Here is a 25,061-nt window from a genome sequence, read left to right on the forward strand (position 1 = left end):
TGTGGTTAACCTTGACAGCTCGGGACCCGAATGATTCATTCGCTCCCTCTCTCTCTCTCTCTCTCTCTCTCATCTAGATACCGGTAGTTATTTTCAATTCGAAGCGAACGCTTTTAATCGCCTCGCGTCCGATTTATTAATTTGCGACTCCTGTAATAATTCACCCCTTCCCCCTCCTCTTTATTCTCTAAAGAAGAAGAAGAATCTTATCTTTTAACGGTTTTATTAAAAGGGGAGAGAATGCTTGTGTTCGATAAATTCAATTTCAATAATTAACACGCGATAAGATGTTTAATTTCCATTTATATATAATAATTCAAATACGAAAAATTGTATCATCTTTTTTGAGTCAAAATTTTGTCATCGATCGCGCGATTAGAAAATATGAAACGCGAGATAAATTTGCGATAGGAGGAAGCGGGATTTTGGGACACCCGGTATACAGGGAGATATGTGCGCAGCATTTCGCATAGTTGCTTGGAAGATTTAATCGGCGAGTATCGGCGCGGAATAGTTACATAATTGCTGGCATCCCGCAACCGTATAGAGTCACGTGTGCCGGTTTATACGAAAAGAATCTCGGTTTTTGCCTTCTAACTAAGGCCCGTTCAATCCGTCCAGCCCCGTTTCTTGCTCGTCTCTCTTCGATCGAACGATCCTCGGAAATTCTACTCGGGATCGGGTAATTGATTTTAGGCTTAATCGAATATATATATATATACAGGATACGAGCCGTTTCTAACCCGTTACCTCTGTGATTTATCGTAATAATTTATATCGATATTTCGATATCGTTATCCGGACGAATCGCGTCGATCGAATTATATTCCACGTAATCCGCGGGATAAATTATTATATAGGAGATTTTCCATGGTGGGATGGGTTCGTGAACGGTTCCGGATCGAAGTAATAAAACGCATTTGTAAATCGCATTGTTGAAATGTCGGGTGTTTTAATGGGTGCTGGCTGGTTTGGGTGGATTATATTCGATTAAAGAAGGCGGGTTCGTTCGAAAGGATGTAAAATCGTAATGGAATGTTAATGAAAACGCGTCAATACGTGTTTATTTGTCGTATTATTATAAATTTCGTTAACGGGATTAAAGTGATTTAATACAGATTGATGTCCTTTGCTCGCACGAATATGTTATGCGTTATCGCGTTTCAAAGTGTCGTATGCGATACAGAAATTTGTTTTTGCGCGATCGATCCTTTTCGATCGATAAAATTATAATTATACACATTTCGAGGAACGTGGATTCGATTGATGAAAACGAATAATCGAATGAATTTAATTATTGTAAATTCACAATTCATCTGCTGTCTCTCTTATCTCTTCGAACGTTAAACGCGATTCAAAATTCTCCAAAATTATTTACCAATTGCCACGTACGAAATATCGACAAGATTCTAATCGCAATTATAAAATGTTTCGCAACAGCGGGATTACTACAGGAATGCTCGTTCCCAGAGCTCAATGACTTACTGTAAATTCATTCGCCATAAAGATCAAACTTTTCGAATGTTAAAATTCTCTAAAATTCTTTACCAATTACAAAATTCGAATCGACAAGATTCTAATCGCAATTATAAAATGTTTCGCAACAGCAGAATTATTACGAAAGAACTCAATTATTTACTTATTGTAAATTCATTCGTCATAAAGATCAAACTTTTCGAATGTTAAAATTCTCCAAAATTATTTATCAATTGTACGAAATATCGACAAGATTCTAATCGCAATTAAACAATTATAAATTGTTTCGCAACAGCAGGATTACTACGGGAATGCTCGTTCCCAGAGCTCAATGATTTATTGTAAATTATATTCGTCATAAAGATCAAACTTTTTGAATGTTAAAATTCTCCAAAATTATTATCTAATTGCACGAAATATCGACAAGACTCTAATCGCAATTATAAAATTTTTCGCAACAGTAGAATTACTACGGAAGAGCTCAATGACTTGCTGTAAATTCATTCGTCATAAAAATCCAACTTTTCGAATGTTAAACGCGATTGAAAATTCTCCAAAATTCTTTACCAATTATATCGTAGATTCTAATCGCAATTATAAAATGTTTCGCAGAATTACTACGGAAGTGGTCGGACACTTGTGACGTAGCATCGCTCGTTCCCAACCGGAGCTCAATCATCTCCTCTCCTCGAAGGACCTCGCGTCGCTTACGCACGGTCCTAAACAGCCGTATAAAAACCATTTAGAGGGATCCCACGCTATCTTCTAAACGATCGCCAACTCGTCACTACTCACACGCGCGCGTATTATACAGCCAAGCACAAACACCGAAACACGACCTCCCGTTCGGGGCGCGCGCATAGTTTGCTGGAAGATTTAATCGTGGAGCATCGGCTCGGAATACTTACATAATTGCCGGCGTCCCGTAACCGGTATGGACTCACGCGCCTTGCTTTGCCGAGGATTTATGCTTTTGCCAACTATCTATCTCCCTTTCTCTCTCTCTCTCTGTCTATCTCTCCTTCTCTCTCGCTCGTTGGTTCCGCGATTGGACGGAAGGGACGCCGTGCGTGTACGTGTGCGACGCACACGCACGCACAGCATCGGTAATTGATTTTAGATTTAATTTAATTAAGCGGCGATGCATCGGCTTTTCAGCGCATTTGCTTGGCTTTTAGCGTCTGAGACCCGAGTCTTATTGCGTCCGCACGCTCGATGGAATTCACGATCGCGTCCCCTGGATGTCATAAAACAGTTTGCACGTCGGGCCGCGTGTTACACACACGGGATATGGAAGACGTTCCCTCTTCCTTTTCGAATGGGCGAGCGCAAATTGCCCGCCTCGAGACGCGCCGTGTTCGCCGACGGACGACGTAGAATTTTCTTTGATCGCTGTTGCGGGTATACAGCTCTGCTCCCTGGTAATCGCGTATGTAATTCCGTCCTCCGTGGCCTATCTTTAATTCCGAGGCATCGTTAATTGAACAGCTGGAAACACGTAAAGAGGCAGATAGCGTAAGTGCGCAAATTTTACCCGTAGATTTCCCCTCCTATTCTCGTGCATTTTTTCCTATGCACGAGTCTCTCCTTTTTTTTTTTTTTTTTGCTCGGCATCGAATTATTAAAGGATCCAGCCTCGAGTTTCTCGAGATGTAAACTGCTTGCTGGCAACAACTTGAGACGCTAAATTAAGCGTCATCGAGTAGTCGCTTTTCGCTCGGTATGCACGCCGAATTTATCATCGTCCCTTATAGTCTGCTCTCTCCTCATACTTCTTCTAGAATTGTAATTAATACGAATACTTTAAGACTGAAATTAGAACAAGGGAATCACTTATTCTCAACTGTGTGCGTATGCGTGTGCGCAGAACGACCAATTGGAAAACTCTTCAAATCGATACTCATCCCACACAAGTTCATCCCCTTTCACGCAAAGTGAAACCTAACCATCATCACATCGCCACTCCATCGAACCACGGAAAATCAAGGAATATAAGTAAGCCTGTAAGATAACTGTAACGATCCACCGTGTCATACGTTTTCCTTCACGTTGCATTTTTCTCCCCTACTCGGATCGTTAGAGGTAAACGCCGCGCAAATTGCAACCCCCGGCTCAGGCAATTTGTTGGCGTGCTATACATACATATATGATGCCGCATTAATTCTCTTCAGGCGTAGGATCGGGCAAAACACATCGGTCTCGATCGGTTCTCGATGGTAATTCCACGTCGGCCGCGACAATGGCGGCCCTTCCCTCTCCCTTTGCCTTTCGCTTTTATCACTCGCATTACCCTGTCAGCGTGTAAACCATATCGGAGGAGGAGGAGGAGGCTTGCCGGAGGTGAGCCATGCATTATCGTCCGACCATTATCGATCGCTTCGACTTTCTGTCCACGCTACCACCAGAGACGAGAGAAAAGCAGAAACACATCCATCCGATCCCGTTCAATTTCAAATTTATGTTATTTCTAGCTTATAGATATCGGCCGGGGAATAGATAGCGCGACGTCGATCCCCTTTTCGAGTCTCGTTGGAGCATCGAGTGGGCATTGTTCGTATCGCGGTGCCTTACTTTAGCCTCGCGTGTTCAAACATTGTTCTCGATGCTGGTCGAGAATCGTGAGTAAAGTACGAGATAAAATACGCGTTGCAAAGTATTTTGTAGGCGACGTAAATTTTTTTCCTTCTCTGCTACTTTAATTGAAGTAATTTTTGTTTATTTGCTCGGTTTTTATCGAGTCGATTAATAACTGTAAAATTGAAATATAAATATAAAATTGAATTAATCCCATTTCATATATATTTTGTTGAATTGATCGAATAACTTGTGTTTCAAAGATAAAAAAGGATATGATAAAAAGATGCGGAGACTTCACAATGTTCCCTGTAACTTTTAAACAAGCCCGAAAATTAGGAGGATTTAAATATATAGAAATCTTCCAATTCGAATTATTTTTCAATCTCGACAATCGCACAATCCGAGCACGCGTTTCCAAACGTTTCGTTCCACTTTTGATCCATTCCTCCGAGCCGAAACTCGCTTATCGATTAAGAAGCATTAAAGTTCGATTAGTCACACGCGTTTGGCCATCGATGGGGCAGAAGTAATGGCGTCTGGTGCCCGTAATACTGAAACGAATCGACGTCTTACCCCTCCTCCCCCTCCCCTCACGATCGACGAAAAGAATAAAACGGAAGTGAGAGGAGGAGGAGGAGGAAGGAAAAGAAAAAGGAGGAAAAAAAAAAAAAGAAAATCGTACAAGCATTGAAACGATATACGCGCGAGGGCGACAACGCCGATTTCACGGTGCAACGTCTTGAAAATTGATTTTTTCCCCGCGCGACGTTTTATCGTAAATCAATGCGGCATTCCGGCCGCAGCGAGCTACAAAAGTGTTTGTAAAATGCGGGCGTTCGGCCAGATCAGATCGGCCGGCCGTGACGTAAAACGGGGTGGAACAGCGCGTTGGAACCGCGATACATTATTCCTCCGGTGTCGGGCCAGGATCGAAATAAGGGTCTACGAGCGAATCCACCATCGATCCCATCGAAAACACTCCTCGTCGCAATTCATCGCGACACGTCCCGCCTTCGGGAGACTGCCTGTCCATTTACATTTTCATCGGCCGTATAAATTCCTGCCCGCGTTCCTCTTCAGGGTGAATGCTCCTGGACACCGAGCTCTTTTCATACGTTCGATTTCAATTCGGGGAGATTTTTTTTCTTTTTTTTTTTTTTTTTTTTATTTCAATGAGATAATCGGATATTCGAAATCTCCTACATCGTGGAATCTCTTTTTTTTTTTATTTCACAATGCGCGATTTAATGAGCTGTAAGTTAATTCAATACAAGTATAACGTCGTTTGGAATTTTTTTTTTTCTTCGAATTATCTTTTCGCAAATTGTTGTTTCGAAACGTGAAGAAAGTGGCGAACGTCTTACTTTCGATTGATCAGAGAAGAACACAAACGGTCAGAGAGATGAAATCGAAACGAAGATTAATCCGTCCAGTGTGTACAGTGATCGAGTTGGAGATGGGATCGTAAGAGGAAAACAGAGTTCCGTGGAGACGATGGGATCTGCCGGGTTGTTACTTCGGGTTCGTTGAACGTCTGGGAGAAAGGGTAGGGAAGGGAAAGGGTAGGAGAGTTGGAAAAATGTAAGGAAACGGAGGACCGCGCCATTTTTCCACCCCGTGCATGACTTACGGCCCGTATTATCGTTACGATCTTTTTTCCTGGCCCTGGAAAGGGAGGAAACCGTGGTTCGATAACGTCATGAAAGTGAACACCGAAGCTTGGCTTCGAGCTCGTTTTATTGAATCCACGGGAAACAGCTCTCTTTCTCCGCTTCTACAAATGAGCCTCGGGGTAAAGCGTTCCTCTGGAAACGGAACCATTATGACGGTGCTTCTGTTCCGATTTTATGGGAAACCCGATAATTCGATCGACGATAAGTCCTTTTAAATAAGACGTTCCTGATTCAGTCTCTCCTTTGTGAATGAATTACCGACCGACCTCCGGTCGGTTAACGATGCTCCTCTTCTCAAATAAATATTGTGAGAAGACGCTTATTTTCCATTTCAACCCTTTATGAAACGGTTAAAGCGGCATCCAACTTACGATTAAATGGAATCGAATTAATTCAAATTAAATAAATACGTAATATGTAAGTAAGGTTTCTAATTTTCTTTCAATTTATAACTTCGTAAAATGTATCCTCCACCTGTCGAAAAGACCTGTTGCAAAGAGTTGAAAAGTAATCGCGCTTGATACAAACTTGATAATCGAGTTAATTTACTTAAATTACATCGTGTTCAGGCCCCTGAATAAATCGAATGGGAATCATTCGGAAATGAGAAATAATTCAAATTTGATGTTTTTCGATGTTGCGGCCTTCTTGCAGAAGTAAAACTACAAAGATTAATTACAAGATTAATATCCTCGTAACTCGCTCGGCCTCGATCGACGGCCAAGATCTGAATTTGCAAGGTGCAAGTTTTTTCGAGAGACGTTCGAGGTCCGCGATAAATTCCGGGATAGGGAAATTAATGTCGCGAGAGGTGGGAGAAAGAAAAAGGAATAATCGTACGGGCGCATGGCGACTGCATCCCTTGTTTTACACCGGGGTGAATACGCACTGCATACCGAGCGGAACATTACCGACATTATAAATGAGAATCGTAAAATATTATGGCACCGCCCCGCTATATCCACCTTTGCCTCTTTCTTTTTCCGTTACTCTCCACCATTCCGCTGGAATTCCTTTTCCGTTTTTGCGCTCCGGATGAAATTGGCGCAAAGTGCAGCTGTGAATTACGGTATAAATTTTTCAAACGATCTATTGTTCCCTCCCTCCCTCCTCCTCCTTTTTTTTCTTCCTCTTGCTCTTTGCGGTTTCTTTTTCTTTTTTTCCTTTTTTTTTCTTTCTCTTCTTTCTCTCTCTCTCTCTCTCTCTTTCTTTTCTCCTTTGCGAGTGAATTTCATTCTCCTTTCAACGAGAGGAGGGGAGGAGAAAGAAAATTGAGACTTAATTAAAAGACAGGTGTCTCGACAGGTTTGTAATATCGGGTTTGAACGGGTGAAGGTTACACGGTTAATTGGCCGAAAGAGCAGACAAATTGGTCGTGGATAATCTTCAACGTCAATATTCATTTAATTAACCGTCAATTATAGTTCGTTTTGCGGGGATAATGGGGATGGTAATTTTATTTGAAACGATTATTTCGATTATTTCATCGAATAAATTGATATATGTACGTATATACGGTATTGCTTTCGTGGAAATTGATTGATCGATCCCCCTTGATTAATTCCCTTGATTTTAACCAATAATTCATTCATCGTGCGTTAATTATGATTTATAATTTATTATCTCGTCGATAGTTTTAAGAGAGAATTAATTTTGATACATTGTTGCTCCACTTTCACATCTTCTAAATTTTTCTCCTTTTGCCAACAATGCCGTACGATTTTATATACGATATACGATATCGCAGTTACATTTTTCTTTCTTCTTTCATTATCATCGCAATCTCTCGATCGCATGCATTCTCGATTCGTGTCGCCGACACGGTGCGCCAGTTTCGACCGATCGAACCGGTTACCACACGCGATGCCGGTGATCGTTTTCGGGAAAATATTACGACATCCTTTCTATGTCACCCCAATCCTATCGTTCGATCCCTCTTGTATCGTGCCATACATTTCAGGCCAACCTCGAATAGAGGCTATCCTCAAGAAATAGAAAATCCCCCTTTACCTTTATATCTCGTAAAATTATTCGCTCCAAATCTGTTACGTTACATTTCACGAAATTATACAAATTATTTCCAAATGTATTTCAATGCAATTCAAATCTTTTCCAAACTTTTTCAAAATTCCACCCACATTTCGATCGCATTTTCCAACAACTTCTCCTCACAAACGATTTTCCTTCTCTGCCGCGATATAAATACGCACATCAATTCGCATGCGTTTCGCCGATGGCTTTCGTCCTCCTCTTTCTCTCTTTCTCTCGCGCAGTTCGCTCGATCCACGGTCAGCTCGAAGGCGGATAATTAACGAGCGGAACGGCAACGACCTTAAGAGTTTCGCGCTCGTCTCGCTTGATATTTATGTTATTCGTTAGCGAGCGCAATTTAGGCAGCCGACGAAATTAATTGCACGCCGCGAGGATTGTATGCGAAGAGGAGAAAGAGAGGGAGAGAGGAGAGGGCTGCCGGTCAATCAGCCGGCCAATATCGACGAGGAGGTGATCGGCTGCTCGAACGTGGGATTGACTGTTACGGACAGTTACTTATGGGTCGATAATTGGTATAATAAGTTGTGGGTGAAGCTTGAAGTTGCCCGCGGCTCGTTAGTCGTAATTCCTTTCGGCGGGCGACGATTATTTATCGCCGCCGATCGCGATTATATCATTGGAGTGGGAGGCTTGGTAAGCCTGTTATTGATAGCCGTCCTCTTGGGGATGCAAATGAACAGGGTTGCTCGGGAAATTGTCTTTCGTACGAAAGAAATTTCGATTCGATCCGCGAATTAATCGAAGTGTCGCTGAGTCGAATATCAGAGGAGGGTCGAAGTTGAGAAGGTTTTAGCGGAAAATTTTTACGTTTCGAATTTGCGAGAGATTTGTCGAATTTTTGCTTCCCTTCCGTCGATTAATGCTTGCATTCCATGTCGAATGAAATGTTTATCCACTCCAATTGAATTCTCGTTATTTGGCATATTAGAATTCCAATTTTATTGTTATTATTATTATTATTATTATTTGGTTATATATAAGGATTTAAATAAATGAATTTATTACTTTGTGTTATAGCGAAAGAATTTTGATTGTGCAATGAAAGGAGGTCATTAAACAATAGTTATGAGATGTAATAATACATGTAGTAGCATTGGGTCGAGAAGTTACGATCGTTTCGATAATTGGAAGTTGTTGTAAAAATTTTTTTTTCCATCAGATATATATGTTTACGGTTTCGTTTTTATACGGATATAATGATATGGGGCTTAATAATTCAATATTGATGAAACGATAAGAAAATTAACATTCGATTAATTTAATAAAAATCATTATAAATTCAATTAGATTACAAATATGTTGATACAAATTAACGCTCGTACGTCGCGTAAATTATTATTAAAAACTGAGTGAATGTATATATATATCGTTATTTACATTTTTTTTGCCGTATAAATTTTTATTTACGTTGCGTCCCTCCACCTGCGAGGAAATTTAAATGTTACAATATCGTTTAATTTCCATTTGTAAAAAGGTAGAAAAAAAAAAAAATACGATAAACGTGTTATTCCACCGTGTTTTATGGTAATTACGTTGAAATTCATATTTATTCGAAAACAAATTAAAACGGGCTTGTTTTTAAACTCGACACAAATTATATCTTTTTACCGGTATTATATATTTTGTTATATCGAAATTATCTTATTAATTTGAAAGTGTTCACAATCTTTGCAATCTTTGTTATCCTTCGCTCGATCATACATACGTACATAAGGAAATATTTCAAATCCCTTTATCCATGGAAACGTCGAAATTTCCATCGACGAATACCGTGCAAACTCCACGAAATTGTCTTTGAATTCGTTCGAGAACACCACCGATCTCATTGCTCCACAAACGAAAAGGTAAACGGTTGCCGCGCGAGTAAATATCCAACTCTCTCGCGGAAAGGCAAGCTACTCCATGCGAAATTTCCCACGATGCGTACATATACACAATACGACTCACGAAAGCATATTGTTTCGCGAAATATTAATGAATGTGATTGCGCGCAATCTTTCTTTCTTTCTTCGTTTCCTTTTTTTTTATTTACCGAAATTTTATTTTTTAAATTAAAAATTAAGAAATCGATCGAGTTCAAAGTTTCGATAAACTTTCGTTTCTTTGTTTTCAGATTTTAAAATTTTAACAAATTTTCGAAATTCACATTTCTCCTCGACGAGAAGATTTTTTTCAATCTCTTTATATTCCGCGTAGCTTCGATTAAAATCAGAATTTTCGAAGGCGAGTCACGATGGATCTCACTGCGAAACAGGGTTCGTATATAATACTTTCACGAGCCACTGTGCACCGAATCGGCCGGTTACGCAATGCAAAAGGCTCAGCTCGAAAAACAATCGGCACTCTCGATCAGCGTGCTCGAAAAAAAAAAAAAAGAAAAAAAAGCGTTCTTTGCGATACACGCACACGGTTTAATTGGGTGTGGAACGGACGCTGCACGTACGAAACGCGACACGGCATTGTTACGCTGGACGGTCCAATTTGCGACACGGATTCACCCTCTGATCGGCCGTCACAATTAAAGTCGTAAAATCGCGGACTAATGGCGTCGTTACATTAATTCCGGGCGGCGGTGCGACCGGGAAAACAAGAAAGGCTTCGTGATGTTCGGTGAGTGAAAAAAAAAAAAAAAAAAGGATGGAGTTCTCGATGCGTATTTGAATGGTAAACGTGTGTGTAGACGCGCGTTTGGATTGATGTTTGTTTCGATCAAAATGCGTAGTCATGTTTGACGTTCGGATGTAGGAAGGGTAGATTTGTGGATTTGTTACTTTGCGTTCTTTGCGGAATAAAAATGTAAAACTTTTTTGTTCGTTAAATGTTTACAATGGAATTTCGAATACTATTCGAAATTCTCTATTTCAAAAACGCGAAAACAAGAGGAAATAACTTGAATTGTGGTATGCATTCCTTCTGTTACGTATCTTATTGCACGTGTTCATCTTTTCGAGACGTTTTTGGTCGTGTAATGATTGTGAGGAAACACGTGTTTTAAACTTAAAAATTTCTTCGAACGAATGTCTTTCTATTACATCTCAAAAGATGATTAAAGATTTCATAAGTAAAAGGAAAATTATAAAAATTTCGATGTCCATCCCCGCTCTTTTCCGACGAAAAATTAAAATCTGAAATTCTGCGAAAGCGAAAAATACGTATAAATATGGATAGATTTCTAAGTTGATTACTTACCATTATTTATAATAGAATTGAATTCGCGACTTATTTAAATACTTAATTTCTCATTCAGAAAGCAAACTTTTATTACGTATACAACATTACGTTTGTCAAAGAAACGTAAATGGAAAGATAATAGTATTTGTCCATCTCTTCACTTGTATATCGAATTTGAAAAATGAGAGTTTAGAGTTGCAAAACACGAGTTGCCGTATATTCATATACGTTGTGCACATATTCGAAGTTGAATCTCAAGTATGGACAATACGCGACGAGTGTACAAGTGGTTCTTTCATCTTTCATCCTCTACCATAACCTCGAAAAGCAGCGCGGACGCGCAGCTTTCGTATTATATTTTTCAAAAATTCACTTATCCAATGCGTTTCGTTACAAATGCGATCTATCGACCGAACATTATGTTTACGATAGGAAATCGTTTAAGAGACATTTATTCCCCGGTTTACGATGCAAAGTAAATTACACGAGAGGTATATGAGACTAAACACTTGTAGGAAATATATCATGTGCTAAAGAGACGTTTTAAGAACCTAAGAACACATTATGCCGCTCTTTAAAATGAGCAAAAAAAAAAAAAAAAAAAAGTGTCGTATAAATGTGAGCCTAAAGGTTAATAAACCTGTTGGAGTGAAATGTGCGGCTGTATCTGTGGCATAACCAATTTGTTACATAACGCTTGATATAAATTCAAAATCTATTAAAATTTCTTTTATTACCCCGTCCGTACATATAATTTGCCTTCGATAAATAATCTCGTTCCGAGCTGGTATCGATTAGAGTTTTTATACGAAGTAAAACAGGGAGTATTTAATTTTATGTTAAGCGTATAAAATATTTATGGGGACATATCACACACATGGAACGTGTTTAAATGAAAAATTAATTTATTCCATCTGTTTTTCTGTTTTCAGTTTCTTTTTTAAACAATCGATAATGTGTACGAAATAGATAATATTGATTTCGCGAATAATCGGCTATTATTCGATGTCGATATACGTGCACAACAAGGATAAACGAATAATTTGTAATAACGTGGGAATAAATTGAAAATCATGCTGTCGAAGCTATTCGATTGTTAGATCAATCGAAACGGGATAATAACAATTGGAGAGAAATTTGGCGAGATTGTAAATCTTGTTTGTACATTGACGCGCGATAATGTTCAATCGGGATACTCTACGGATAATTAATGTTACGTGATTATTTCGTTCCAACGTTTGGAACAACGAATAGAGGAAAATGTTTTAATCGTTGCACGAGTGTAATACTTATCAAAAAAATGTGAAACGGATGTAAAGATTGATTATAAATCATTCTCGAAATGGCCGGTATTATTTCAAGTCGTAAAAGATACGAAGTTTATTATATATTATATTTTTACGTCTCATATCGCGAATATATATATATAAAATTTGTATGAAATATCATCAAACGAGATGTTTATTTCACGTGTCTCTCTTGTTTCAAAGAATCATAAATTTCTGTTCATTATTATAATCGTGGCATGCTTCGAAATGATAAACGAGAAGCAAACAGGAATATAAATGGAAAGGTTGATGTCATCATAGCCGATACATAATGCGCCGGTCGTCATGTTATTAATGGGTTAAATATGTTATTTTATTATTGAAACATGGTCACGCACTTAAGCGCACTTGATCGTATTTAATATTATTACACGGTACAATTATGAATCGTGGAATATTTTGGTGACGGTATATAAATCGTGTCTAACGAGCGGAGCTTAAAATTATTCGAGAAGGCAATCGCATGACAGAAACAAAAAGATACCACACAAACCAGAAAAAATTATTTCTCTATCGAATGTTTAAAATAATATCAATATTATAAAAATGAAACATCAATAAATAATTCTGAATAAACTTTCGTATCTTTTTTCAATCAAGAAGAATATTAATTTCAACAAAATCACTGGAAAGTGATCCCGTGATTCCATGCCGAAAGAACAAGCCACGGTTTTAATTCACCATTTTTCATTCGACCCGAATGAGACCGATGAAATTTCGTTGCGCAACCATCTTGCATCTCGCCTTTCAATTACATTCGGTGCACGAGCGGGGAGACGAGAAGAGCGAGGGATAATAAAAAAAAAAGGGCTGCGATTGTCTCTCAGGTGAGCGTCGGTCACGGATCCGTTAAAGCCACGGTATTAATCGTTCTTGTCGAGAAACGATGTCTAGTTTGCGCGGGGAAATGGATTAAACCGCGGTTTCCGTCGCTCAGCAAAAGAGGTAGTGGCAAACTGCGCTCTGAAACGAGAAATAATTCCGTGGAAAACGATACGTTTTAACTTGGCGTTGGAGATTACCGGGCTGGTTATTCGACCGAAAATATTCGACCTTTTGACCACATACGACTATGCATCGAAATTTCAATCGTTTGAGAATCAATTTTACCTCTCCCGATATTTTTTTTTTCGCTTTAACATTTCCCATTTGCAGTTTTTAAGCTTTTAATTATTCGGTTTCTGTATGAAATTCTAGCGAAATTTGGTCGAAATATCAGTTTGAAAGCTTCTTTTCATTGGAAAGATTAACCATTCAATTTAATTTCTTAATCATGCATGCTTTTTTAATCATGCATACATATACATATATATATATATCAATACGTATATGAAATGCATTTTAATTTTATACAATTACGAATACTAATATTATTCAAAAGCATAATCGATTTTGTAAATAAAGACCTTTATCGTCCCGTCAAGAACAAAGGTCGATAAATTTCATCTTCCGCGAGTTTCAAATTTTGCGCGGTGCCGCGCGCACACGGCACGCGCAGGCACGATTTCGAAAACATGCCGCGAAACGAGCCGATCGCGGTGCAATTTTATTCGATATAACGGCGCGGCGTGTCGCGTAAGTGGACGCGATTAGCGTTGATGAGCGGCTCGCCAGAAGGAGAACGAACAACAGACCGGTCGGAGGGAGCACGTTCTGATTGAGTTAACCGACGGTATACGTCATTACACGCCAACTCGTCGGCTCTCTCTCGACGCCAAGGCCGACCGCCGCGAAATACGCGTAATCTCGACGTAGTATTCAGGTCGTTCTTAATTAACCTGCCAGTGCTCCGGACTCTGCCACGATAAAACTTCACGACACGCTTCTCCGTGTTCACCGCGTTTCATCGCCGATTTTATCCGTCACGGGAAATGATCCTCGATTTCGGATCGATACAGTAATTATATATCCTCGTTTCGAGACGTCTGTATTCGAACAGGAAGAGTAGAAACGGGGAATGGATTGAAAACAATGGAAGACGAGTGACCTTGCACTTGAGTATTCTCGCGCATGCGTTGTATTTTTCTAATTTAACTCGGTGCGAATGGAGGGCGTTGTGCGTCGTTTCAGACGGTGGAATTCCGATTGGTCGAAGTTAAATCAGATTTCGTGTCTCGATGTTGGAGATGTTGGTGAGTCATTCGAGTCGTGCAAAGTTTCTTTACATTAAGTTCATATTAGGCGTAGTAAATCGTTTTTATAAAATATCGGTTTTTGCAATATCGGTTTGCAAAATCCGATTTCTTCTTGTACATCTTTCCATCTTCGTCTGTTGCATTCAAGCATTTATCACCAATACTCTTTCGAGATCGTCGTCACACCATTACGTCCGTTTCTGTGCCAAAGAAGTTACTCGATAATTACCGCGTCTCTTCGTCCACAATTAGTTATCCCATTGCAGACAATTACCGATGTCGGTTGCGAAACCACCCAAGATGAATAATTACGGGCTGTTTAAGCGTTTTTTTCTTTTTTCTTTTTTTTTTTTTTTTTGCGGAAACCTATTTTCTATACCCTACATTATTCGCAACACCTCGAGCGTGTATAATGGCACAAAAGCGTGGAGGATAAATCGCGATACCTTGTTAACGACAGCTCGTCGCACGTTTATGAAACGAGTTAGAAAAACCACGTATTCGTGGTTTCTTTTTTTTTTCCTTTTTTTTTTTTTACAGCAATACAATAGTCTCGCCTCACGTAGGATTAATTGCAATAATTTATACGCGATATTAACACGTTTATTCGATTACACGTTGATAAATAACAACCAATTTACAATCGTCGAATATATTTGATAAAATCTGAAACATCCATCATATTTATATGAATGCAAATATATGGAAATTTATATAAATGGAATATAATTGATCGTCGTAACATCACGTTCATATCAACGTAAATTCGTAATCGATACGTATCTACCACAATTTTACAACAATTATCTCGCTCACGATCATCTCAAGATCGAACTTGCCAAAATTGCCATTATCTCGAGGTGTTAAAATATCCCACGAATAGAGACCGGCTAATTTCTTTGGCCCGAAGTTCGACAAGAATTTATTTCACGTACTACTAACTCGAATAGCGGTCGAAAGTTAGTTTCCTGCCAATTACGGAATCACGGGGGCGTGAATATTAAACCGGGGAGGGAAGAGGGGCGGCTCGGCCATCGAAACATCAATACGCGGCAAACTTCGCGTCCGGGTGTTATCGACCCTGTAATCGGCGACCCTCTTATGCAAATCCTCCGTTTCCATCCTCTTGCTTTCGTTCCATCCCCTTCGTTGTATCGTTACGACTCGACTCGACTCGACCGCCTATAAAGGCGACCGACGGTCTCGCAATCCTCGAACAGAATAATCGTCGCATAACTTGCGAAGCGAGACGCCGCGGTTACGTAAGCGTCTCCGAAAAGCCCGTGGACCACCTTCGGGGCTCGGTAAAACTCGAGATAATCTGCTCGTTTCCCTCCACGATTCCCGCTGTCTCGCCATAATTGGCGAACACCGGCGCGAGCGAGCGTCGCGCAAAAGCCAGCCGGAGCCTCGAAAAGGGCCAAAGCGAACGAGGGCAAATGGGGGGGGGGGGAGGAGAAGAAGATGGAGAATGGAGAGAGAGAGAGAGAGAGAGAGAGAGAGAGGAAGAATCGGGAGGGAAAATGGAAGGGAAAGAGAATGGAGAGAGGGGAATGGAGAAGATGAAGAATCGTGAGGGGGGAAGGAGAAAGAGGAAAGGGGAGGAGAAGGGAAGGAAGGTCTCATGAATCTCATGATCGATGCGCGTTTGCTCCTCCATGTGCACGGAGTTAAAACGTGTCCAAGTTGGAAGGCCACGGGCCGATGTCCGGTAATGGTCGTCGAGGACTTCACCGTGTTACGTGTCAGCCTGTGAGACGTTCCGCGGCAATTTACGGCTGCGTACACAGTGCCATTACGACGCATCGTAAATAAGACGACGCGGCGCGGTACACACGCCGCCGAGCTGCTTCGTCATTTTTTTTTTTTTCCCCTCCTCCCTCTTTCCTCTTCTTTTTCCTTTCCTTTTCTTCCCTTTTTTTTTCTTTTCCTTTTTTTTTTTTTTCCGTTGTTGCTCATTATGTGTGGGCGTCGTTAATTTCTGGTCCACGGCTGGTGCGCGTTTTTTTTGTTCGTCGTGTGACGTGACCTGTGAGACCGGATTTTTTTGAGACTCCATTCCCAACGTCACGTTGGGAACTCGGATTGAGGATTGGAACACGTTTGTTTCGTGTTTCTTTTTTTTTTTTTTTTTTTTTTTTTAATTAAGAAATTTTTTTTAAAGAGGAAGAACGTATATCGGTAATTTTTCGTGTTATTTTTTACGTTTTTTTAATTTTGGAAATTATTCTTGAGCGGTAATTAAAAATTAGTCGAGATAGTCTCTGGTTAGATGTAATGATCTACGAAACGGAAAGAGAAAATGGAAAGAAGTTGAAATTTTTAAATGGAATATATATCTGGAATGAAATAAAGCAAGAGAAAAGATCGTTCGAGGCGAGCTCGAATCAAAAGAGAACAATATACATATAACATAAAAAATTTCACATCGAATACAATACGAACAGGATAAAATACTTCTTACTGAATCAAAAAAAATCATGGTGCAATCATTGTTCAAGTACAATGCCAATTGTTTTCAATTCCCATTTTCTTGGCTCGCGCAATTAGGCATCGGTTAATTTGCACACGAATAAATACGAAGCTGTTTGCGAATCAAATTGGCCGCGTGGGTGATGGGCGTGCACGCGCGCGCGCGCGATTGCGCAATTACGCGTAATTGGATAATTATCGGGTTAAATTGTTCCAATAACCGGAATTTAAACGTTCGATGCATAATACATGGACATGGTCTTCTGACGTGGGAAAACGTGGCCTCGTCGCGGTTTTCGTCGTCGCGGCGGGTGTAAAAGTAGGTCGTGGGCGGAATAACTCGTTTTCATTACGTGATTCCGCCTCTTTATTTCAATGTCCGCGCCCGTACAGTCAATCTCCATTATCCGTGTCTCGAGGGTTGTGGCCGGATCGCTTGAACAAATGCCAAAGGTTATTCCCTCGTAAATTCGATACGTTATACACAGGAGAACCGCGGCCTTTTACGATGCTTCTTTTTCCTCCTCCCCTGCCTCCCTCACAATCCTCTCTTTACGAACTGATACCGACGAGACCGCGAAATTATGAACCTGGCACCAGATATTGCGTGTATCGTATGGGAGGGAATGTGCGGATTTTACTGCCTTCTTTTTCGAACGTTTAGTAAATAGTATTATCGAGAAAATTTATTTATACCGATTCCTTGCCGCAAAATTAATCAAATTATCGTTATTCCCTAACTACTGATATTTTCACTCGATGAAATATCGCTTAATGATAATTTACTCGCATCAATATGAGCTTTGATCACACGAGACGATAATTATTAAATGTATCTGTATAATTCGTTTACGATACTTGCGTATTACCGATCGATGATCGATTTACCGAAATACGGTACTCGACAATTATAATTTCAAGCAGGTAGTTGGAAAGTTACGTAACTTTCCTCGATATTGCTATTATCGTAGCAACCGATCGAACCGCGCCAAGTTTCTACTCAACATCGAGACGACATCTATTATTTCCGCTCCATTACATGCCCGGGTCATCGCAATTCCGAAATATCATTCACGATCTTCATAGATTATTTCCATCCTCTCGATCGAAACACACGCGCGTCATTCTCGGCTAGCAACTGACCAACTGTTCCAACGTTCTTGTTTCAGGTTGTGACACGACCTTGGAGCCCGGATCAGGGCAAGACGCGGGAGATGACCAAGCTGTGCAACCATAAGAGGAAACTTTTGCTGCCAACTACAGCGGCCGCCAGTCCTGTTGCATCCTGTACACCGGCGGTCTCCTCCTCGGCTTTATCCGCCGGACCGGGCGCAACCGCGATCCACGTGAACGCAGACTCGCCCACCTCGCCTGACAAAGCCAGGAAAGGTAAGAGCGTGACCTCGCGTGTTCCAATTCCGTCCTCGCCGCTAATTTCGACCTATCTAATCGACTCTCTTTCTCACTCTCTTTTCTTCCGTCGAGAAGCAGATCCATTTCTTCCTTCGCGATTTGCATAATTTCGATAAGCGAGGAGTAGATCGGTTTGGATCGAGAAGATGCTTCTCCCAGGCATTCGAGATATCTTCGAACGATGTCGTAAAGCGAGCGTGTCGATCGTGGATAAGATTTTTATATAAGAAAGGGGGGGATTGTGCCCGAATCGAAACGGGTCCAGATTCGATCCGCATCGTAGGAATTTATTTTTCGCTTCAAGTTTCGCGATATATCGAGAACAACGAAACGCAAGATCCTCCAATTAGAGGCGAACACCTCTCGATCCTTAATCTCGCAAGGGAAATCTCGCGTGGAAGGAATTTTTCCATCCACACCCCCCCTCCGGGGGATAGGGTGTAGAGCGGCGATCGATCAAAATCAGAATTTTCCCCCGGGAAAAGTTTCTTGGCTGCTTCTCTTCTCCTTCAACTCGATCGCATTATACATACTCGCCAATCAATCTCGCGTGTATATATATATATACATATATATATATACATATATATATATCCAGACGAGAGGCCACGTATACATATCCACCCTTCTCCACCCATCCGTCGATATATATCCCCGCCGAAGAAGTTTTCCCATCGATCCGCCGTATTAACAAAGTTCCGCCAGTTTCCGGTAGTCGGCGCGGAACCGCCATAATCGGGCGGAACGTTTATTCACCGTCGTAGCAGAAAACACGGGGGCGAAAACTTTTATTGGAGGACGACCAAAAGTTTTTCCTCGGTGCACACCAACCCGCCCGGCTCGTTCTCTCGCGCGGCGAGGAGAGGAGAGCGGCCGTGATCATTAAGGCGCGGCGAACCGGGGAGGGGGAGATGAGAGGAGGGGGGGTGAAAAAAGTAGCAAGGGGGTGGGAGAAGGAGAAAAGGAACGACGAAATTGCGACATTAGCGGGGTCTGTTGCCACCCCCTTCGCCCGTCCTTCTCTCCTCTCTTTGTTCCCTCGCCCCTCCTCGCCTCCCCCGCGGTGGTCCCCTCTTTTCGCGCATTGAGAGACGGCATTAAAGCTTTCGATGGAGAGGGGAGGGAAAGAAAAAAGAGAAAAGAGAAGAAAAAAAGAAGAGAAGAGGAAGGACGGAGGTGGCAAGCGTTGGAAGGGAAGGTGGGATGGAGGCGTTGGCCCAGGGGGGTGGAATGATGTATCACCGTGGCGGCTAAACTCTCCCGTCCGGATTTCATTACTAAATCCTATAACCGACCGAGCGAGACCCGCTCTTTCTCCTCTTTCTTCTTCTTCTTTTTACTTATTTTGTTTTTTTTTTTGTATTTTTTTCATTCTCTCTCTCTCTCTCTCTCTCTCCCTTTCGATCTCATCGCCGCTACTCGTTCGCTCCTTTTTCGCCCGCCCTCGCCCTCGCTTCTTTATTCCCTTTTTCGTCTTTTCCTTTCTTCGTCGCGTCGCTAATTAAACGGCTGTTATTCCGGCCGTAGTCTGTGCGCACACAGCAGAGGTTTTCGCTCGTGAGGGGTGAACAATAGTTGGCCCACCCCATCCGCATTGAAATTCCTCGAGTGTGTTTTGATCGTCCGTTCGGTTTCCGCCTGTTGTAAGGACATCGCGATTCTTAATCGGCCGTTTCCACTGTCTCTTTCGTCTCTTCTTTTTTTTTTTCGCGGAAAAAGTCGAAATCTCTGTGGAGATTTCTTTGTCTCTCTCTCTCTCTTTTCGTTGACTCGCGAATCGCTTGAAGATCGATCGGGAGAAATTTAATTTTAATTCCGCGAAAATTCGTACGTAAAATGATAACGATGTTCGTAAATAATTTTGAAATATGATTTTCACGAGAGTAAAAGGTATCGTTATTATTATTCCGGTAGAAAATACGATGGATGCGGAGCGAGTTAAGAATAAACGACAACTGCGCTGTATCGTTAATTCGAAGCTTTAAAAATTCCGACAAATATTCAACGCGCATTCGCTTACCTCATCGCTCCAAGTATTTTCCGCTTTTATGATGTAGCTCTTGAAAACATTTTTACTCGGATGTGTATACAAACACATGGATCCACTGTTATTACTCAGCCATTCTGCCCGTGCGTTTTTTCTGCTGCTTTTTTTTTTTATTTTTTTTTAATTTCTTTCTTCTTTTTTTTTATATATATATATATCATCGCTGTACTTTGCATTAAAAATTCTCTCCCGTTTATTTTTATTCCCGTTGAAATAATGAAATGCATCAAGGAAAAATGCAACGATGCGACAGTTTCTACTTTTTAAAAAATAAAAATGTCCCAGCAGCTCTCGAACGTTATCACATGAAACGAGTACCGATGATATTTAAAATATTATGCAAACACGATATCTTCCTTTTTCTTTCATTGCTCTCGTGATATTTCTTGTAGCAAAAAAAAAAAAAAAAAAAAAGAAAGAAAAAAAAAATATCTTTCCAATCTTCAAAATGTAACGATTTTAACACACCGAAATAAATAAACGACGATAAACGCGAATTTCAAATTTAAGCAAATTTTCACGAAAATTTCCAACCTTTTTAAAAATTACCATTGTTCCATTTTCACGATGTAAAAATCTTTCGATCGAATTTTACAGCGTTCAATCAAATTTTTAAAATCCCCGATTTAAAAAGAAGGGGGAGGGAAAAAAAAAAACCACCGCTACGTGTTCTACGTGTTGCCTTATTTTTTTTACACAAAAATTCATCCCCTCCCGACCGATTCATAAATCTCGTACGTGTCGATCTACAAACACATATACCCAATACACCGTCAATACAACCTTCGTGGAACTCTGCAGGGTCGTTTTAACACGGGCGTCGCTTCGATTCCAATTTTCCGGTGATATAAACGACGCGGTCCGAGAAAACGTCGCCCCCAGTTCTCTTCGCTCCCTCCATCCTCTCCTTCTTCCCCCTCCATCGAGCCATTTCAACGGTCGAGGTAATACGCTCACGTGGTGTGCAAACACACACACACACACACACACACATACCCTTTCGAATCGCGAGGCGGAGAAATAAAAGGAATAAGCCGAGGGGCGAAGGGAGGAGGAGGGATCGAATGAATCTTTATCGTCGTCGCTCTTCCACGCGGAATACGCGGAGTCTCAATAACGAAAGTCGATTTCATTTCTTCTCGTCCCTTCTTTCCGGATTTTCTTCCTTCTTTCTTACTTTCTTTTCTCTCTTTGGTTTGGAGGAATGGATTTTATGCGTGTACAGCGGCTTACCGGAGGGACTCGACCGAGAAACGATGAAAACTCGATCGAGCCGATATTAAATAGAATTCCGACGGATGGTTACTCGTATCTGGATTTCAGATATTCGTTTTTAATATGCGCCGAGGATCCGTTTGACGAAGAGATCGAGTATATGTATATGTATATATGAGATACGTAACGTATCTGGAATTCGTTCCTCGGCGTATACTCCTCGGATCGAGGCTATTCAATTTTATTCGACGAGATGTATTCTCCGTTGACACGTTAATAACGTGAGACGAGTGAATTGGATTGGACGAGCGAATTATGCAAGTAGAATGAATGGAAGAATGAAAGGAAGGATTTTCCAATTCTTTCGACGAGTACGCGAAAATTGAATATTGAAATAGATATTGGAGCAATTATATAAGTGTATATGATGATATAAAATAAGAGTTTGCACAGTTTCTCGATAAACGTGCGAGATGCATTAAAATTGAAAATTGGAAGCGTATTTGAAAATTCGAAGCGTGTTCGAGTGGCGCGTTCTCTCCTGTAGAGCTCTATTTTCCAGACGCGATAAACAAGCTCTCCCTGTTACTCGATCGATCACGACCGAGTTACGACGGCGCGATATGCTTTGCGCCGTTTGATATCCCGGAGGAAACGATTTCACAGAGAGCGCGCCCCTAACTACCCTCAACCTTACCTCGTTTACCGTCTTATTATCGGAGCCGACCTTCTCTGATATTTCAAGATTTGCTCAAGTTAATATCACGTTAATATACATCACAGAAAATTCTCCTCCCCTTGCGATTCGGAAGAAATTAAATCTATACGATCGAATACATCGCGATCATTAAAATCGTCAACCTAATATCTTTGATGATTCGAAACGACCACGGTATTAAGAAGAATACCCCCGGGGGTCGAAAGCCCTCAGACGATGGACAAATTTGCATTCGGGTGGGATCCGGCCACGGGCCACGATTCTGTGTTGATCGGGTGTTAGGGTTGGCGAGGCCGCGAGCTAGCCGGAAGAGGAACCAATCGGCCGGCTCGTGTCTTCTTATCGTCCGGGGCGATCAATAAGTCCCGGGAGGAGGAAAGAATCCGCTCACCATTCGCTGCCAGCGACGTCAACGCGACGATGTTAGTTTGGATGAGACTGGCCGTGGTGGGGGAATGACAGGAAGGAGAACGAGGACAGGGTGGATGTGCAGAGGCGGCCGGTGTAGGCAATAGGTGGTGGCCGCGGTGGTGGTGGTGATGGTGGTGGTGGTGGTGGTGGTGGCCGACAGAGAGTTGATAAGGGTTAATTTCGTACGAAGAAGCAGGGGCGCCACGTAGCCCGCTCCGTATGTGCGAGGAGAGAAGAGAAACTGCGGTCCAACGTCTGTGTCCGGTTGTGATTCTTGCGCCTGCCCCGAGTGATGTTCACCCCCCGTCCCAAACCTCCACCTCCGGCCTCGTCCTCGACGACCGACGTCCTGTTGTGGTCGCGCAAGCGCATTTTACCCCGCTTCCGTTTAGTCCGCATCAACGGCTCGGCCACGTCGTTACGTCCACGATCCACTCGCTCGCCACATTCCTCATGAAGCGAACAACGACACGAGGGGAGGTAGTAGTCGTTGGCCGAGATTCAATTGGGTTTTCGAGTGATTCGAGTGCCTTCGAATCCGCCGAATTTGGTCGATCGTCGTCAATCGTCGACTCGTGGCCGAGAAGAAGAGGAGGATCCGAATTGGAACTCTCCCCCGCACGATCCTTCTAATTATGGCTCGTCATGCCTCGCTTCGATCGGCGTCTGTGTCCAGATCTGTCGACATCCGATCGGACGCGCCGCTTCGATCTGTATCGCGATAGTTGATCGAAAGCGATGGGAACGATTTTCGGTATTTTTACCATATAAATAGGCTCGAATGTTTGTGCGTCGAATGGGGGAAGAAAAAGAATGAAAAGTTAGGGATCTTATTTTTATTTTTTTTTTCTTCGTTCTTAGTTTTGGATAGATGGATGGATGGATAGATGGATCTAGTAGTAGAAAGAAAGAAAACGGAAGAGAATTTTTCGTAATTTCTTCCTCGAGATTTCTATCAAATTGAATTTGCAATATCGTTTCACCCTTAAACGATAGGTTGTATATCTCAATAATTGCTACGCCGTCTCTGCTTCGTTGGATTTAATGGCGGCAACGGTTACAGCCGTAAGCCATTGCCTGCAGATTTTTCGAACAGGGGTGGAAGAGGGATTTTACGCGTTCACGCGAACCTCCCCCGAAAGCCGCAAAATGCTTCGAAGATTTTACGCGAATCTTCACCCCCTTGGAAATCGGGTTAAACTACCTTCGTTGCAGACAACTTGGCCTTACTCCTAGGTGGATTCATTATTACATCCAACCTTTCCCTCCTTCTCTTTCCCTCTTCCTCTCTCTCTCTCTCTCTCTCTCTCTCTCTCTCTTCTTTCTCTCTTTCACCCCCGCCCGTTCTCCTCGTCTCCTCTTCATCTTGCTTCTCCCGTTTCCCGAATTATCCTCCCCCATTGAAGCTGTGGAGAATAATTATCCGCTGTAGGCTTACGGATAAAAGACCGGCATTGAAAACCATCCCTTTCGCCCATCCTCTTGCCATTCTACTTTCTGTTATCCCCGTAAATCAAGGTAATTTCGTAGTGTGAACGCTTGTTATGGCAGCTTGTCGACCATTGATCGCGACGAGGATTGTAGTTAGTTTCGCTTCAATCGAAACGGTTATTATTTGTTTCCTTTTATTTATTTATTTTTTTCGTTTCTCTTCTTCTTCTTCTTCCTCTTCCTCTTTTTCTTCTTATTAGTTTTACGAATTCTTTAAATATTTCGTTTTTTTTTGTAAATACGAAAAAATAAATATATATATATTAACGAACAAATACAATTTAGAAATAATTAAATAATTTCTACTATTTATAAAATAATATACGCGATATTTTTCAAGCAATTTATTTTTGAAACTCAAGTTATATAAAGATGGAAAAATTCGTTTACAGGTAAAATGAGATTTGAAAGGGTAGATAGTGAATAAATTGGATATGAATCTTGGAATAGTTACACTAAATAGGATTTAACCTTGCGGTGGGACTTCAAATGGAACACTTGTTCATTAAGGAGGTTGAAGCCGCGTTTGAATAATAAGTAGCGAGTTAAAATTAGAGTTAGGAAAGCGAGCTGTATTTTAATTTTCCATGATCCGAATGAGTTAACGAGCGTTAGAATTTCATTAAAATTTAATAAGATCGTTCGTTTTAAATGAATGGGAAATCGAGAATCGTTCTATCATCAGTTTTGTTTTTCGTTTCACAGATGGTCTTAACAAGAAAAAGAAAAGGAAAATAGGGGGGATAGGAAACATTTTCTCCGGAGTCTCTGTCTCGCAACTTATGGCACAACGTGAAAGAGCTATTGTTACGGCAGCTGGGGTGCAAGGATCGCCAGTGCCAAATGGATCGCAGGTAATCGACAAAATTGATAAGAGATAAT

At 41.3% G+C, this 25,061-nt stretch overlaps 1 protein-coding gene across 6 annotated transcripts in view; it reads left to right on the plus strand.

Annotated features, from left to right (window-relative positions):
• LOC100871385 (uncharacterized) overlaps positions 1-25,061 on the plus strand; it is a 295,923-nt gene that overhangs the window by 257,376 nt on the left and 13,486 nt on the right. For 5 of the 6 annotated variants that reach the window (XM_086903631.1, XM_086903632.1, XM_086903633.1 and 2 more), the window contains 2 exons: positions 18,054-18,273; positions 24,885-25,033. In XM_086903631.1, coding sequence (XP_086759757.1) covers positions 18,054-18,273; positions 24,885-25,033 — 369 coding nt within the window. Of the gene's footprint in view, positions 1-14,336; positions 14,410-18,053; positions 18,274-24,884; positions 25,034-25,061 lie in introns of those variants that run through there. The other variant, XM_086903635.1, reaches the window with a different exon arrangement.

The sequence above is a fragment of the Apis florea genome, unplaced genomic scaffold (genome assembly GCF_048593485.1).
Source record: "Apis florea isolate Af1SG1 unplaced genomic scaffold, ASM4859348v1 contig_2293_pilon, whole genome shotgun sequence".
NCBI classification, from domain to species: domain Eukaryota; kingdom Metazoa; phylum Arthropoda; class Insecta; order Hymenoptera; family Apidae; genus Apis; species Apis florea.